General features: G+C 47.2%; 8 protein-coding genes across 8 annotated transcripts; all 8 read left to right on the top strand.

The window, feature by feature from the left end:
• Nucleotides 1–19: 19 nt before the first annotated feature.
• LACBIDRAFT_308896 (uncharacterized protein) lies at nt 20–423 on the top strand (the record flags this gene model as incomplete). The annotated part of the gene is made up of 2 exons (XM_001876130.1): nt 20–301; nt 373–423. The coding sequence occupies 2 exons, from the start codon at nt 20–22 to the stop codon at nt 421–423; spliced, it is 333 nt and encodes a 110-aa protein (XP_001876165.1).
• A 2472-nt stretch (nt 424–2895) lies between these two features.
• Nucleotides 2896–4073, top strand: LACBIDRAFT_308894 (uncharacterized protein; the record flags this gene model as incomplete). Its single annotated transcript, XM_001876129.1, has 5 exons — nt 2896–3032; nt 3091–3121; nt 3179–3518; nt 3574–3848; nt 3906–4073. The coding sequence occupies 5 exons, from the start codon at nt 2896–2898 to the stop codon at nt 4071–4073; spliced, it is 951 nt and encodes a 316-aa protein (XP_001876164.1).
• A 267-nt stretch (nt 4074–4340) lies between these two features.
• LACBIDRAFT_292481 (uncharacterized protein) lies at nt 4341–5534 on the top strand. Its single transcript, XM_001876128.1, has 5 exons — nt 4341–4408; nt 4466–4568; nt 4625–4761; nt 4815–5231; nt 5283–5534. The coding sequence occupies exons 1-5, from the start codon at nt 4384–4386 to the stop codon at nt 5321–5323; spliced, it is 723 nt and encodes a 240-aa protein (XP_001876163.1). The 5' UTR covers nt 4341–4383; the 3' UTR covers nt 5324–5534.
• A 764-nt stretch (nt 5535–6298) lies between these two features.
• On the top strand, nt 6299–7702 carry LACBIDRAFT_245122 (uncharacterized protein; the record flags this gene model as incomplete). The annotated part of the gene is made up of 11 exons (XM_001876127.1): nt 6299–6349; nt 6406–6456; nt 6508–6579; nt 6639–6739; nt 6790–6918; nt 6971–6985; nt 7045–7138; nt 7193–7270; nt 7344–7415; nt 7474–7528; nt 7590–7702. Coding segments are annotated over 11 exons (831 nt in total), but the record flags the coding sequence as incomplete, so codon positions are not given.
• A 3677-nt stretch (nt 7703–11379) lies between these two features.
• LACBIDRAFT_182747 (20S proteasome subunit) lies at nt 11380–12499 on the top strand (the record flags this gene model as incomplete). Its single annotated transcript, XM_001876126.1, has 6 exons — nt 11380–11540; nt 11606–11687; nt 11739–11868; nt 11934–12040; nt 12173–12292; nt 12350–12499. The coding sequence occupies 6 exons, from the start codon at nt 11380–11382 to the stop codon at nt 12497–12499; spliced, it is 750 nt and encodes a 249-aa protein (XP_001876161.1).
• A 48-nt stretch (nt 12500–12547) lies between these two features.
• LACBIDRAFT_308889 (uncharacterized protein) lies at nt 12548–13081 on the top strand (the record flags this gene model as incomplete). The annotated part of the gene is made up of 1 exon (XM_001876125.1): nt 12548–13081. One exon carries the CDS (start codon nt 12548–12550, stop codon nt 13079–13081), a length of 534 nt encoding a protein of 177 aa, XP_001876160.1.
• A 44-nt stretch (nt 13082–13125) lies between these two features.
• On the top strand, nt 13126–13981 carry LACBIDRAFT_308888 (uncharacterized protein; the record flags this gene model as incomplete). Its single annotated transcript, XM_001876124.1, has 4 exons — nt 13126–13251; nt 13306–13370; nt 13422–13471; nt 13530–13981. 4 exons carry the CDS (start codon nt 13126–13128, stop codon nt 13979–13981), a joined length of 693 nt encoding a protein of 230 aa, XP_001876159.1.
• A 677-nt stretch (nt 13982–14658) lies between these two features.
• On the top strand, nt 14659–14940 carry LACBIDRAFT_308887 (uncharacterized protein; the record flags this gene model as incomplete). Its single annotated transcript, XM_001876123.1, has 2 exons — nt 14659–14674; nt 14729–14940. 2 exons carry the CDS (start codon nt 14659–14661, stop codon nt 14938–14940), a joined length of 228 nt encoding a protein of 75 aa, XP_001876158.1.
• Between the last annotated feature and the right edge of the window lie 1256 nt (nt 14941–16196).

The raw sequence follows: 16196 nt of genomic DNA, 5'->3' as shown, positions 1-16196 counted from the left end.
CGCGACCAGGAAAATATGTATGCATCCACAGTTCCTAATCACGGTCCCAATAACTCCTGAACAGGCTGCTTCAATACAAGACACCGCAAACGCCCTCGTTGTGCACGATTCTGTCATATATGGACCTCGCAGCACGCAGTGTGGCGCTCGCTTCGCCATCCGAGTGTTGTGGCAATTGTACATCACAGTTTTGCGAGAGAACCTGTCGACTACACAATGTCAGCAGTACCTACATGCAAAATCGCAACAAATCGTCGAAGCAATGTTGCATCATACCCAGTTTTTGTCTTCAAAAATAATTGTAAGAAACCCATTTTTTTGCTCATATTATTGTAAACGCTGTTAGTCCCCACCCTAATCCAAGATTTTAAGGGTAGGAAGCAAATACTTGCTGAGATACAAGCCATTCAAGAAATCTACTGATAGAATTTGTGCATGTACTCTTTGTAAGTAGTTGTCTGAGTCCAGGTCTTTCACTCTTAGTCAATGATTGCGACGCTCACAGTCTTTCCTCAGGGAGAGATTCGAGAATGCAAGTCCAGCTGATTCCAAAAGGTTGTTACTACGCGATTTTTTTGCAACGCATCAGCAATATAATATGAGGAGTCAGAACAGCCAAGGACAGCGCTAGAACAAAAGAAGTGATCTAATCGGATAATCAATAGTTTGGACTGAGAAATCCTTGAGCATAAGGTTGAGCAATATCTCTCCCTCAGCACGTCGTCATGGCTGTGACGAAGAGCAACAAACACAGCAGCTGGAAGATTTCCAACATAGTCGCCTCAACTATGACAATAGAGCCGTTTGACATCCCTAGCTGGCCCCCATCACTCACACCCATTCAATTGGAGGCGTTGACACTATATGCCACTACATATGCACTATCCCACGGGCTACTTTATCTTCTGCCAGGCCCACTACCAGCAATATCAAGCGCGGCCATCCACGCTCCTTTCTCTCTTTTCCCATCACCTTTTCCTCGAAAGCTTTTTGAAGCTGGACAGAGAATCCAGAGGACTTACAATGTCCTTTACGCGAGAATCGCGATGGATGAAGAGTTTTTGGATAGGGTCATGGGAACAGAGACGGGTGTGGGCAAGGTCGATGACTTTATTGGGCAATTGTGGACTGGGTGGAAGCAGTTGAGGGATGAGGGGCTTGCTCAGGTTCATATTCCACGGCTATAAATGAGAGCAAAAATTCTCAACTGACCTCTTTCAGCACCTGCATCTTGGCCTATTTCGTTCCGACTACCTTCTCCACACCCTACCGAACCAGCCACTTTCTATCAAGCAGGTCGAGTTCAATACCATCTCCGTGTCGTTCGCATGTCTATCCCAAAAGATATCTGAGCTTCATAGGTACGTTGATGGTTGAGTGAGCGCGGTCGTCATCTTAGCTGTTCCAGGTACCTCTTATCGTCAACGCAATATTACAACTGCTCTGCACAACTCAAACCCGAGAACTTGCCGCCAAACCGGACCATCTCTGGCCTAGCAGAAGGGCTTGCAGTAGGGCATAAAGCCTATAACGTTCAAGGGTATGTTGTCTCTCTGATTCTGCTCCTACTCGTACGCTCATCAAAATAAGGTCTCGAATACTATTTGTCGTTCAACCCGGAGAACGCAATGTTTTTGACCAACGATGGCTCGAGTACGAGCTGCTGGAACAGTGCGCTTTCCATTCTCGCCCACCTAATTATCAGTCTGACGCACCACAAAGGCATTCCATCCACATTGTCCGCCAAACTTTTGAAGAACTCGCTCATTCGGCCATCGTAGACCCGCACACATCCATCCTCCGCGTTTCCTGCTCTACGGACATTCACCCATCAGGTTCCATTGAGATATCCACAGTATATTATCGCGCGGGGTATATGCCCAATGAATACCCAACCCCTGCGCACTACGCCACTCGTTTCCTTCTCGAACGATCCAAAGCAATCAAATGTCCTACTATCGCCCTCCAGCTAGCTGGTGGGAAAAAAGTTCAAGAGGTGCTAGCCCAACCTGGTGTTCTTGAGCGCTTCTTACGCGACGAGAAAAGGTATGGCAAAGACGGCATATTCTCCGAACACGAAGTCAACGAGCTACGGTCCACCTTCATGGCCATGTGGGGTTTAGACGTGGGGGAAAATCTCCTAACGGCCGATTATGACTCCATCGCATCTGGAAAAGAGGGATTCGGAGTCCTCAAAGCTAGAGATGACGCACATGCGTTAGTGCTCAAGCCGCAGAGGGAAGGTGGCGGCAATAACGTCTATAAAGAAGCAATTCCTGCTTTCCTGGACAGCCTACCGCCGCAAGAACGCCAGGCTTGGATTGCGATGGAATTGATTGTCCCTCCTGAGGGCACTGGAAACTACCTCGTTCGCGCCGGAACAATTCAGGCGGAGAGTCAAGCAGCGGCGAAGGCTGATGTCGTCAGCGAGCTTGGGATCTTTGGCTATGCGCTGTTTGGGGGCGAGTCTAGGGAAATCAAAGAAAAGGAAGTCGGATGGTTAGTCAGAACCAAGGGGAAGGACAGCGATGAGGGTGGCGTTGCAACTGGATTTTCTGTGTTAGATTCGCTGCTGTTGGTGGATTCGTGAATAATTGTAAGTCGCAGATTGTAATTGGTTTCTCCATTGTCTAATGCCCTTCCGGACAGATTTTACATCATATGTAGTCAATAGAAGGCTGACCACAAGATGTGTGATGCGGTAAGTAGCATTGACTTTGAACCTTCCCTTTTGACCTTCCAAGGGAATAAGTGTTCTCAGCACTCAGAAACCAATGATACGCCGGTCTGTTTCTAGACAACAAGATGTTGATTGTTCTATACATCTTCCGCGCTACTGCCGACATTTATCCTTACCCTTTAAAGTCAATAGATGAGATCTCAAGCACCTCCACCATGATTTTCCCCTCCTTATTGTTAGCATTGGCGACTGCTGGCACTCGCCTGGCCACAGCATCTATTATTTATGACGGTCGAGCGCCCTTTAACCTGACGAATGCTGACCTTGACGTCTCGGCTGGACCTTATTTAACGTCAGTCCTTGTACTTTTTTCAGTGCTTCGCTGGTCACTCATTCTACCCTTGAACTAGAGTTGTTAAGGGTGCACTAAACGCATCTCACGTTGGTCTCTCTAGGCCGCTACGCCCGGTTCAAAGTGATTAACCTGTCTACTTTCAGTATTCAACTCTCCTTGGACATTCCTTACCCCCAACCCCACTCTGGAACAAACTGCTCCGGGTCCCTGCTCCGATTGAACAGGCCATCTCAGTGACAATCGACAACAGCTCCGTGTTTGTCCCAGGTGCTGGGCCACCGCAATTCGGATTCCGGCGCACCGAGCTGATTGCACAAAAGAATGGGGATCATGCTAACCTAGTCCCCCTCATGGAGTCTGGAGTGACTGCGTTCCATTTTTCTATCAAACAAGACGAAAAGAAACCTCTCAATTATAGCCACGAATATCAGATCGTGTTCATCGAGCCTAATGATGGTTCTCATGTCTTCGGAATCCAGCTAGGTTTGTAAACTCTTCATCGTCTCGGTCGCTCCTCTACAATTAATCACCACCATAGGCTCCCCTTTCACGATCCCTACTGGCATATTGCCAGCCGCAAATGCACATTCGTTCAAAGTACTAGACCACGCCCTAAACGTTATCTTCCAGACATCATTCTCTGCTTGCCACTGGCACAATTTCGCAATTCAGGTGGACTGGGACAACAGATCGCTTGCAGTGCTCTATTCCAAAGACGACGACCATCTAGCGGCGGTAACAGCAGTTGTACCAAACCTGTCCGCGGCTTCTGGGTCCGCTGGGCAAGGTGATTTTCACTTTGGGGTCCTCAAGGTATGTGAATTCAAAAGGAAGATCTGATAGACTGATGATTGATGGATGACTTTAAAGCTTCCCCTTGTGAATCCTGTGGATTCTGCAGCGGATCAAGGTGATGTAGCCCACCATGGTCTTCAGGAGGGCACGACAGAAGGACTTTTGTACTCTGGGGTGTTTGTGGAGAGTGTGGAGAGTGGTATTAGCGTCGGAGCTGGGGCTTCAATAGCGAAGATAGGTTAGATATCATGCAATTTGAACACAAGCTATTACATATCGTGAGCGAGAAAACAAGAGATGTGAACCAAGAGTCCCAAGAGTCAAACTGCAGACGTGCAGGGTCATCACCGTTTCACCAAGCAAGCTAAGCTTCTGCCGCTGCCGCTGGTAAACGTCAACGCGTCAACCTGGACTTAGTAAACCTCCTTTGCCGAATGACGCAACATAACGCACTACCGCTTGCTGGAATGTCTATAAAAGCTGCACTGCTGGTCAAGTGAGAACCACCGCCCTTTCGACATTCCCGCTTCGAAGTTCAACAACCTACCAGATCATGTCTAAAGTCATCCTCGTTACTGGTTTGCCTCACTATTCATCCACTCAAAAATTATATGGGCTGAATCTATTGGGTTTAGGTGCCAACTCTGGCATTGGGTTTGAACTCACCCGCTTGCTCGCTCAAATGGGGCATACAGTTTACTTAGGAGCGAGAAATCCGGTCGCAGGTCAAGAAGCCCAGTGCGTCGGTCTGCCGAATATTACACGTTATATATCGTGACCGATTATCTTCATAGAGATAAGCTTTACGCTGAAGGGCTAGACGGCGTCAAGTTCATCGAGTTGGATGTTACAAACTTGACGACCATCGTCGCAGCGAAGGAAGTCATCCAGAAGGCAGAGGGACGTCTTGACGTGCTCGTCAACAATGCGGGTATGTTCATGAACTTGGCGCATCCGTTCCTTATGTTTGACGCTCAATTGAAGGTGTCAGCTGTATGGATCGACCGCAGGCGGCGTCGACCATCGATCTCGCTATCGTCCGCGAGGCATTTGAACCCAACTTTTTCGGTTTGATCCAAACAACCACAACCCTCCTCCCGCTCATCCTCGCTGCCCCTAACGGCGTGATTCTCAATGTCTCTACTGACATGGCGTCAAACAATCACCAATCGAAATCGGATTACCTTCACTTCGCGGCTTACAACACCAGCAAGGCCGCTGCCAACTCATATACTATCGCGCTTTCACACGACTTGAGGAAGGAGGGCATCAAAGTTAATGCTGTGACTCCTGGGTACACATCGACCAAGTTGAACTCCTTTGGAGAGGGCGGAAAGAGTGTTATGGCTGGTGCGGAGATATTGTTACCTTGGGCATTGCTGGATAAGGATGGTCCTACCGGTAGGTGAAACAGTAGCAGTGTTACTCTGAACGCGCTCACTCGGTAAATAGGTTTGTTCATTGATGAACATGGCAAGGAGATGCTTTGGTAAATCTGTAAATCTGTATTTTTTTGTATAAGTATGGTGAGGAAGTTGTAGCAGCCGGAGAAACGGCCCGCGGCCCTGTGCAGCATCAATTAGCGATGAGTGAGCAACTGGTTACACTTGAGACAGGGTCCAAAGAATATTCAGGACAAATTTGGACATATGTACGTCCATAATTGTGGCCATTTGTAAAATAAAGAAGCTGGTGTGCATCCGGAAAACATCAATTGTCAAAATTACAAAATGAAGAACAATAAGAATGTTGAGCACATTCAATTTACATATCTAAACAATTTCTTTGGGAAATAACCTTGGTAGCCATGGCAACACCACTCAGCTGAAGATTATGTTGAAGAATAAAATAACGGAAATGACCACTCGTTGTGCTCAATGTTCTTATTGTTCATCAATTTGAGATTTTGATAATCAATATTTTCGGGATGCACATCAGCTTTATTATTCAACAAGTGTCGACAATTATGGAGGTACCTTTGCCTAGATCACACATTGGACCCTGCCTCAAGTGTTAGCAATCTGTGATCGGAAATCACCTCGGCCTGAGTAAACTTGAGTATTTGAGTGCTCGACTCCCATGGCTTTCTCCACTTCCAATTACCAGGCTGTTCCAACCGAAGTTGACATTGACCTAGAGGCAGACGGCTTCAAGCCTGCAGAACAGGAGGTACAACAACCCCTAACACAACGCACGGTCCAACAAGCACCCAGACATTCGCCAGTTCAATTTGAGTCCAAGAAGGCCTTCTTTCGAATTCTCACTGCAATCACCATCATGTACGGCGTTTTCTACGGGCTGACGCGTTCAGGCGTAGTGAGGCGTGGGGGAGGGTGCATCGGGGGCGCACACCGAAACATCTCCACGAAGGTCTATACTCTTCCGTCGGGGGACAAGATCCCCGGCATTGCTTTGGGTGAGATCCGGTCATAGGCATCAGGTCTTTTCACTGGGACTGACAAGGGACTGGTAAAGGTGTTTGGCGTGCTAATCCTGGTCGAGTTGGAGAGGCCGTCAAGGTCTGGATGGTTCCCTCACATTGTGGCAGGTCGATTTACTCACGTCGAACGTGCAGACGGCCCTCCGGGCTGGGTATAGACATATCGACGGCGCGTGGGTCTATGGCGTGAGCTCCATGATTTAAAACGAGTTTCACCTTTGCTTATCGTCGCGGCAGAACGAAGCTGAAGTCGGTGTCGCGTTAAAGGAGAGTCAAATACCACGGGATCAGATTTGGTTGACCTCCAAGGTGCGTTCATGTCCCTCAGAGCTTGTATCTAATCCTCAATTTACATGGCCCACACCTAGCTCTGGAATTCTTTCCATGCACCGGAGGATATTGAACCCAATCTTGACGACTCTCTACGAAAACTAGGGACGAATTACCTCGATCTCTACCTTATTCACTGGTGAGCATTGTTTCTGCTCTTTCCAAGGAAGCCGACCGATCTACTTTTAGGCCTGTGGCGTTCAAAAAGGGCACGAGGAATGAGATTGACTATGATCTGACTGAAAATCCTTATCCAACATGGCAAAAGCTCGAGGAAATGGTGGAGAAGGGGAAGGTTAGGAACATAGGAATTAGCAAGTAAGTGCCTCCGATAGGCATTTTATTCGTTGTGCTTACCTTTTTTGTAAAGTTTCAACATCCGCAGGTGATTTATCGTCACCCAAACGGTTAGGGGGTTCCGTCTTATGACGTCCACGTCCATAGAATTCAGAATCTAACTGCAAACCCGCTCAAAATCAAGCCTGCTGTAAATCAAGTCGAGCTAAACTATTGGAATCCCCAGCCCGAGTTACTCAAGGTTCGTGGGATGTCATTGTAAATTTTCTGTCAAAGTTGATTGCATACATTCCAGTGGGCCAAAGATAACAACCTCCTCCTCGAAGCGTATTCTCCTCTGGGAAGTGCCGAGAAAGTTAAGGAGTCCTTGGAGGTTCCCCTGGTTGGCGCTCTTTTGTATGATGTTCCACCCAACACAGCTGACGTACAGGATCATTACTAATTAGGTCAAAAATATTGCCAAGGAGCTCAACATTACTCCGGCTCAGGTATACATCTCCTGGCATTTGCAGCGCGGTGTATGGCTTTTCTTTATTGCACATATCCAATGAGGTTACTAAGCGACGAATGATACAGACCGTCGTTTTGCCGAAGAGCGTTACGCCCTCCCGTATCGAGGAGAACTTCAAGGGTGGGTCCACCGTTCCGCATCATCTCCTCTCTCAGCTTGCGACTGATCTTTCTTCCAATAGTCGTCATCCTGCCGCAAAAGTCATTCGATGAGCTGGAGAAAGCTGCTGCATCCCATCCACCTGAGCGTGCTGTGGACCCAAGCAAAGGTTGGGGGATAGATATCTTTGAATAAACTTAACGCGGATAACTACAATCGTTCGTGGTTATGTGTACGCGGGATTGCTCCAGTATTTTAATGTTTATTTCTAGAAGGCCAGAAAACGGAGTAGATGAAAATTATATATTTATATAGATACTGAAAGAAGCAGCAAAAGAGCGACAACAATAACCTGAATTTGGGCAGCAGAGAGCTACAGACCGGTCTCGAGGGGGAAAAAAAACTCCGAAAACAATCATCATCTATAAGACATCGGACTCGGTTTCGCCTGGAGGAAAACTGTCGCCAAAGGCGGAAGCAGAGGTCGGTGAGGATGCGAATATTGTCCGAAAGCGAGTCTGTGGCGACGCGGGTTGACGCGTAGTATACAGAACTAATCGATGAGTGAGGAAGAGAAATAAAAACTGGTCCGTCGAAAAACTTCGGAGGCTCGGGAACGATTTATCATCCCTCGGCGAGAATGATGGATGGTTCGAGGTTGTAGGCTGCTGTAGGTAGAAAACACAGCTTGGGGGTACTACTAACACAACCGAAGCTGGCAGTTGCATCGATACTGTAGATGGCCACAAGTTTTAGATTGCGGGCCAAACCACAACTGTTGACGGAGAAATCGAGTCCAGGCTCGCCCATCGAGCTTTCCTAAAAGGTCACCTGTATCCGATCGGACAGGATGTCGTCAACTTCGACAGCACTGTCGAAGCAGTTGTCAGTAACCTATCGTCTTGGCATTACTTGCGTGAAGCGGCTCCTGATAGTTATGTATAAATTCGGACTCTCATATGGACCCTTTCCAATGCTCGCAATAGTTAAGGAAGAAATCCCGGGGACTGAAAAGTATCGTAAGTCCAAGATTAGCCAACAAATTGCGAGGTCGAAAGGGAAACATTACCGTTTATTAACGCCCAAGGTCTCAGAGTGGCAAGTTGGCAGTACTGAGCGGCAACTCAGATTAGGAAATAAGCCTACCCTTGGCCTACCCTAAAGTAACAGGCGTTATAACACCTTTCCACTGAATCTGTTTCTTCGGAGCACCCTAAGTACCTTCGAAAAAGTGCTTCTGGTAAACCCACCAGAGGGGTAGAAACGCCAGGTATGTCTATTCTCCCTCATATTCTAGTATCTCCTAATCTTTGTTCCTTAGCGTTTGTTACATCGTATTCGAGCGGTGTCTGAGGTGCGATAACGTCCTTGTAAGTTATCTTAGTATTGTTGGGGCATCCGTCGTCCTGATTTTGCAGCAGAGTAGGGCGATAAGACCCTTGCAAGTATACCATTCCTGTGGGGTCACTTGCTTTGCTGACTTCGGAGCAGTGTTGGGTTAATATCGTGAACTCGACACCAAGGCAAGACTTGATAACTTTGTGATTGCAACGGTATGTCCAAATTGTGTGATCTGGCACATACTCATCGCTTTGTTGTCGTTAGCGAGCAATTACCTTCTAATCCATGCATGCTACATTGTACATGTGTGAGGTCTCGTATGAGACGACCTCTCACGCCTTTTATTAGGTGTGTTAGGTAGCTGTGGTCTCGGTAGCTGGGAGTCACATGGGGGCATACTTTCTTTGAGGAGGTCCTGGTGAGGTTTCTGATGTTACCTGGACCAGCGGTTCGCCGCATTAGCAAATTAATTAACCCAGGCCACATGTCTTCATCACCACCTCCCATACAATTACAAGAGGTTATTGAATTCAAACCGGGAGAGATGAGAACCACAACGCAAAGGTGTCGTCCACAAGTAGGTTGAGCTGAGGATGATATTTCCTGTGATTTTGCATTGACGAAGATTGATTTTGTGGCCTGAGTAGTGGCATATCCTCCATGCATTGCTGTGAATGGCTGATGATTGTTGCTCGGCTTACACCAACCATATACCTTGCAAGTGGCACCGAGAGAATTACATACGGCTGAAACGACTATCGTACTTAGTTATTAATAATAATCTTCCTTGTGTTAACTGTTGACAAAATGTCGCAATGTAGAACAATGATATCTGTATTGTAAAGCTGCCCCCCCAATGGAAAAATTACAGGTGAAGGACAATCATTGCATGATGCGGTGGTACCACAAACTTTTGGGTGCGAAATAAATTTTGAAAGCGAGGGGTGCATGAGGACCTATTCAAGCTGCTTTTTTTTTTTTTTTTTTTTTTTTTTTTTTTTTTTGCACCGCATCTCAAGCGGGAATGGGCCAACTCCGGAATCGCCATGAATGGACAAGGAACAGACGTACATAGTTTCTACGAGTAGATCGGATGCTAGAAATCGGCGTTGGTCTCTTCCCTTGTCAGGGCCAGCCGATGGTAGAAACTTCGTGCAGTAACGACACGCAGTTCGCGACAATGCGCTACAGTATGAAGAAGCGACGGCGTATCTTTTTTAACGAGGGCGGTGATGGAATTCGTAGGCCGATGCTTACTAAAAAAAACCAGAGAGAGAGTTAACGCACCCCTTAATGATATTGAGTGAGGGGGTTCCTCTTTCTGACAATCTCGGGACCTCGACTGCTCACCGTCCTAATGGGAAATCGGATCTATAAATCTGCGTTGTAATTATACCGATCGTGACTGTCAGGGTGTATATCTCGCCTTGGATTTTCTGCGGCCATATAATTGTCAGCGAGGCACGCGAAAAGAAGATATTTTCGGGTCGGAGAGATCTTTTCTTCTTCCGGCCAAAAATAGGTACATATCGTCCCGCCGGGCGATTATGACGAGCCAACAAAGCCCCGCTCTCGAAAGCAGAAGGGGGATCCTTGGAGGTTGTATTGCAAAACTGGGGCGCAGAGAATCTTGATCTATCGTATCAATTGGCTTCGCCATAATGATAAAGCAACCCCTGATATTTCGTCAGGAGACTGTCCAGCGGGAGAAGATAACAACCAGATGTAGTCCGAAATCGTCGACATATAGCAGGGACCCTGACTTATATGCACAAACTAGAGCAAAGAGTTAATAGGACTCGCGCTTCGATAGCCCACTTGCGAAGCAATTGCGCGACCGCCGAGGGGAAGTACGTTGAACCTGATCATTGGAAGGGCCGCCCTACCAAAGAAGCTAAATTACTTGCGGACAAATATCGGCGCTTAGAAGGGCATACCTTGCTTGCCTTGAGTATGTGCATCAGATGAACGCCTTGCGTTGTGGATGTTCCTTGTGAGTACTCCCCAACGCTCGCGTTTAGGTTTTATTTCCATAATCAATCACGGAAAAAAATGTGAAAGCTGGCGCATGTACGTAAGCCCTGTATCCTCGGAAGAGGGCTCTTGGGGCTAGTCTACGTGTTCCATTGGTAGCTTGAAACGCTCCGGTTGTCCTGAAAGTGTTGCCCAGTTTAATGAAAACAGACAAAAGAAGCTCCTCAAGAGAGAGCCCAAAAGAAAAAATTCTTCATGATATTCTGGACATATAGAGGTGCGTCGGCCAAGGCCAACTGTGGGTTCTTCGGACCGGTCTATATAGCTGAGTGAGTTTCGGAAACGGAAGAGACCACAACCAAGCACAAACCTCGGAGTAATGCAAGAGTAACGAGTTATGTCAGATTTTGACAGGGTCCTATATTTCCCACGCGGTGCAAAAGGTCCCATTACGCGGCCTCTGTCCTCGACCATAAGTACAAACGATATCTCAGCTTTATTCATATCTTTTATCCTCGTTTCTCTTCAACACTACACGAGCCTTCACGATGGTAGCAATGACCCAACGACCTCAACAGCATTCGTTCAATCCGTACACTGAGAATGGCGGCACCATTCTCGCCATTGCTGGTGCAGACTTCAGCGTCATTGCTGGGGATACCAGGCAGAGTGAGGGCTACAGCATACAGACGCGGTATGCACCGAAAGTTTTCAGATTGTGAGTCACCATCTTCGATCTACATTCCAACGTACTAGTTACACAACCATCGGTTACGATTTTAGAACAGATAAGGCTGTCTTGGCTGTTAATGGCTTCGCAGCGGATGGAAATATGTTTGTAAAAAAAGTCCGACAGCGTCTGGAAGTATGTATCCTCCCCGCAGTAGTGTTCGTATTAACTTGACGATGCAATCAGTGGTATCGACACGCCCATTCGAAAGATATGCCCATCCGTGCCATTGCGCGTCTGATCCAGACAATGCTCTACGCACGTCGATTTTTCCCTTACTACGTGTACAATATCCTCGGCGGAATCGAAGAGGATGGTATGTCGAATTCACATTCATATAGTCCGACTTGTTTGCTTACGCCTTAATGTTCATTTCCTCAGGTACCGGTGCTGTCTACTCTTTTGATCCCGTTGGGTCATATGAGCGTGAAGCATGCCGTGCAGCTGGTGCTGCCCAGTCACTCATGCAACCTTTCCTGGACAATCAGGTCAGTTTCCCCGTCATCATTCTTCCTTTTCGCTTGTTGCGATGCCGCCCCGACTCTTTTTCCGTGACGCGCCTATTTTATTCGCACTCCGTTGTCATTATCAGTTACTGACGTCGTTCGATTTTCTTACAGATTTACTTCAAAAACCAAACGCCTGCTCCAGGAACCTCATTCCCACAACATCTACCGTTGAACACTGTGTTGTCGCTTGTGATCGACTCCTTCACAGGTGCCACAGAACGGCACATTGAGGTGAGATATCGAACTGTGCTATATCCTTTTTGAGAGTGTTATTCATATGTTTGATAGGTTGGCGATAGCCTCGAGATGTATGTCGTCCTGGCAAGGGAAAGCCCGTCCATCCAAGCCCTACAAAACATAGTTGGGATTCAAGAGAGGACCTCAACAGCGGATGGCGAGCGTATATTTGTGATACGAAGAGATCTCAAGAAAGATTGAATGTTGTCGTCGATTCACGTAGTTTCTTTTTTCTTCTTGACGCCATGGATGCTACTTGATAAGCTGCATAAGCTTCGCTCGCGCCATCCTTCCCTCCTTCTAATCGGTAGAAACTTTTTGTGTAATAATACTGAACTAGAGAACTATCCTGGAAAGTGTAGGATATGCGTACTTGTAACTGAAAGAATGCTTGAGTGGGGACGCGAACTTGAGATCTTGGGTGCGTTGAGCGCTAATGCCATGGGAACATTGTTACGGCTTGTTGCACCCTGCAACTTCCTTGTTTCAACGTGTGCATTCCTGATCTCTGGCAAATTCTCGCCTCGACCTCCTTTCCCGTTGCCTACAACGCTCCTTTCTGGACCCGCTAGAGGCGGCAACGGTCGTATCAACCATCGAAGCCAAGAACAATACTCAGAGAGCCAAACAAAGTCAAACTCTCGCTCCACTCGTTTCTCTCATCATCTCCTCGCCGTCGCCGTCGTTCTTCACCCTAATCCCTCCACAATTTTAATCGTTCCCCACGTCCACGACGCATCTTTCACCCAGAAAACACTGGAAGGCCTCGCTTCCTCCTTTTAAAACGACACACATATAGACAAGACATGATTCTCACATCGCTGCTCATGGTGATGCTTGCATCGATAGCTCGCATATCAAACGCCCAAGCGATTGTTTATGATTTGGCCCATAATGCCACCACCATTTATGGCACTTGGAGCTCTGGGAGTAAGGGTGTCACAACTGGTGCAGTAAGTGGTTGAATTTCCCCTCAGACACCATGTCTGACCTGTCCCCTTTTCTAGACCTTTGCCAACCCAGCCAACATGTCATTTAACTACCCTAAAACAACAGGAATCTCATACTCTTTGTGCGTCACTTATGGATAAACGAAAGAAGAGTCACTAACTGCGTAATTTAGCACAACTGACGGTTTCTACGAGATCGCAAGGTACAGGTTCAACAGCAATGGTGAATCTTGTTTCAATCGCCCGTTTCTCTCGCCGGTGCTTATTTCGCTCGCTCCTAGGCTCAGAACCAACGTGTATAACGGGGGTGATTGGCTGGGTTCATGGCACATACACCCTCAACACTAATGGCTCCATCACCATGTACCCCTTGGGCGATGGATTCCAACAAGTCCAAGATCCCTGTGCAGCCGTATCCAACTTTATAGAGAACTACAACCTCACCGAATACTACACGCAGTGGAGAATATTCCAGGATCCCACACAGGGATACAAACTCCACATGTTCGCGTTTGATGGGTCACCGTTAGCTCCCATGTTCCAGCTTTCAACAACGCCAAACATGCTGCCCACGCAACAGCTGCGGAATGTGACCGCGGCTGCTAGTGCACCGAAGCGGCGTTCGGTTGACGTTTCTTCGGATGCCAACGAGGTTCTTGGGCCTCGTTGGGTGGTGGGAGTGCTAAGTGCGGTAGGATTGGTACTGTCGGCGGTTTCATCGTTGGTGCTATAGAGCAGAATTAATTCGTCCGTGTTCTTTTCTTGGTTAGATATGTTGCGGCAATGACGAATACTTGCTTTTTATCAGGGCGCCGGCACTCTTCTGTAATCAACTTCTTTGATCAACACCTTCGTTGATCTCTTTTTTTCGTTTTGGTCTGGCGGACCTTGGACCGGTTTTGTTCATTTATCTATTGCCTTCAGACACTTTTTATTCCATTTTTCAGCCAACCTGGTCATCCATCACTGTCAGGCTCTCGACACGTGTATGTATGAGCATCACATAGCATACGATACCCCCCCAGACTACGCAACTCACCAGTCGATAGGGTCATGGGTAGTGGATCCAGCTCACATTCGTTGACCGCATCATCATGTATTCCTCATACGCAATCTCGTATCTTATCTCTCATCGTATTCTACACCGTAGACCGGCTAACGATTTCACGATTTCATCTTCGTACACTACCTTGTACTCGTAAGCTTCATGTGGTATGCGTGCGCCTATGAGTGACATGTCACATCCGTGACAACAAAACGGGAATTTTTTTTTCCATGATCAAACGTTGACCAAACACGCATTTCTGTCTCTCACCTTCCACGCAGCCAGCTTGCAATTACAATGCCATAGAGATTTTTTGGGCGCGCAAGCTCAATGCTATCGTTAGCCCCTAGACTTTTATATTCTTGATGTTGGCGCAAAACGGTGAGTCCCCGTGTTTCCCTTTCATCTGCAAGTAAGTTGAAACTGCCATCCCAGATAAACTAGCACCCAAACTCGAGACTATCATCAGCCCATGGACTCATGACTTCTACAAGTGCTACGTAAGTCCAACGGCTTTTTTCTTCGCTTTAGTACGTCTTGAAAAATACTGTGCTCCGCGGACTCGTACACCGAGAGCGCGTAAACCCCATGTGGATTACTACGTTGCCTTCCTTCTTATCTATCTCTTGATGAGGATGCCTCATTGACGTTCGAACGTTTCTAGATGCTTCATCGATTACGCATGTCCAAGGTCCAGCAAAGTATGTAAATCGGGAAACATACACCTCCACATCGAAGAAGGGTGAGTTGAATTCAAAGTTGTCTATTCCACCTCCCGTTTTCTTGATGAAACCATTCGCGGATGTAAAGAGTATTCGTACTCGCGAGTCCGAGAGCGCAAAAACCCATGTGGATTATTCCGTTGCCTTCCTTCTGATTCTATCTATCTTTTTGTTATTGTTTTTGTGGTAGCTCCAGGCTAATCATCCCCTCGATTTTCAGACTTTGAGGCAGAGGCACATTGTGGCTTGCTGTGTCCCGACTCAACGTCATGTATTTTGTTGCTGTTTTGATTTGAGAGGCAGACATCAACGTCTGTCCCAACATCATAAATATTCTTCGACATCCGGGCTCCATTTCATAATACACAAGATCTTTATTTGATCATGAAACCTTTTCGCCCTCGAGTCGCGGCCCCTTGTTTCATCTACACACATTCTTAGCTCTTCAACACACTTCCAGCTGTTATTAGGGCTGGTCTTGGCGTCAATCTCCCATTGTCGCAACACATCCACATTTTTACACCCAAATGTTCAAGCTCAATGAAATTAAATACGTTCTCAAAATCTCTTTGAGTCTTCGGTGCTCCGTGGACTTCTGGGCGATGGCCTGCGCCGATCAGTGATAATGGTAAATCTATACACATCCGTTACTTGGCATTGATCCCTACATTCACCCTGAATCCGATGCGACGCAGAGGATTTCTGCGAGGTTTTTGCGGGACCCAAAAAGCTTAACGTGGAGCAGGCGTTGTTTGTAAAAATGACAGGAAGCTTTCATCCACATTGGCACGTCCGTGGTTTTTCCGTGCCAACAGGCAAATTTGTGTTCGCCTTGGCCGCAGCATCTTCTACTTGTGGCACAAGACAGTGTTTTGAAGATTGTAAGGGAACTATGTCCCATATTTGGAAAATATAGACAACGCCGTATTCCAGAATCCTACTGGCCGCTTTCCGCGAATAAAAATATCGACTCCGGATCGTCAAATCGAGCTGAACCGAATTGCCAGCGAGGTGGTACATAGAATGTGTTCCACTTGAAAAAACCCGTCCACTTGTCAGCGCTGTCGGGGCTACAAGCATCAAATAATGCTGACCGTCTTGTGAAATCAAAGGGAGTTACGTTCAGAATGGGGACACAGTGATGACTCTATTTTGCAAAGGAGAAGAAGCGGGACGAAGTT

Source organism: Laccaria bicolor, genomic scaffold (genome assembly GCF_000143565.1).
Source record: "Laccaria bicolor S238N-H82 LACBIscaffold_3 genomic scaffold, whole genome shotgun sequence".
Taxonomy (NCBI): domain Eukaryota; kingdom Fungi; phylum Basidiomycota; class Agaricomycetes; order Agaricales; family Hydnangiaceae; genus Laccaria; species Laccaria bicolor.
This window is presented reverse-complemented; position numbering and strand designations above follow the sequence as displayed.

Coding starts and splice junctions, on each gene's coding strand:
- LACBIDRAFT_292481 (XM_001876128.1), top strand. CDS start 4,384: ATGTCTAAAGTCATCCTCGTTACTG. Junction 4,409..4,465: donor TAAAGTCATCCTCGTTACTG/GTTTGCCTCACT, acceptor TATTGGGTTTAG/GTGCCAACTCTGGCATTGGG. Junction 4,762..4,814: donor CGTGCTCGTCAACAATGCGG/GTATGTTCATGA, acceptor GCTCAATTGAAG/GTGTCAGCTGTATGGATCGA.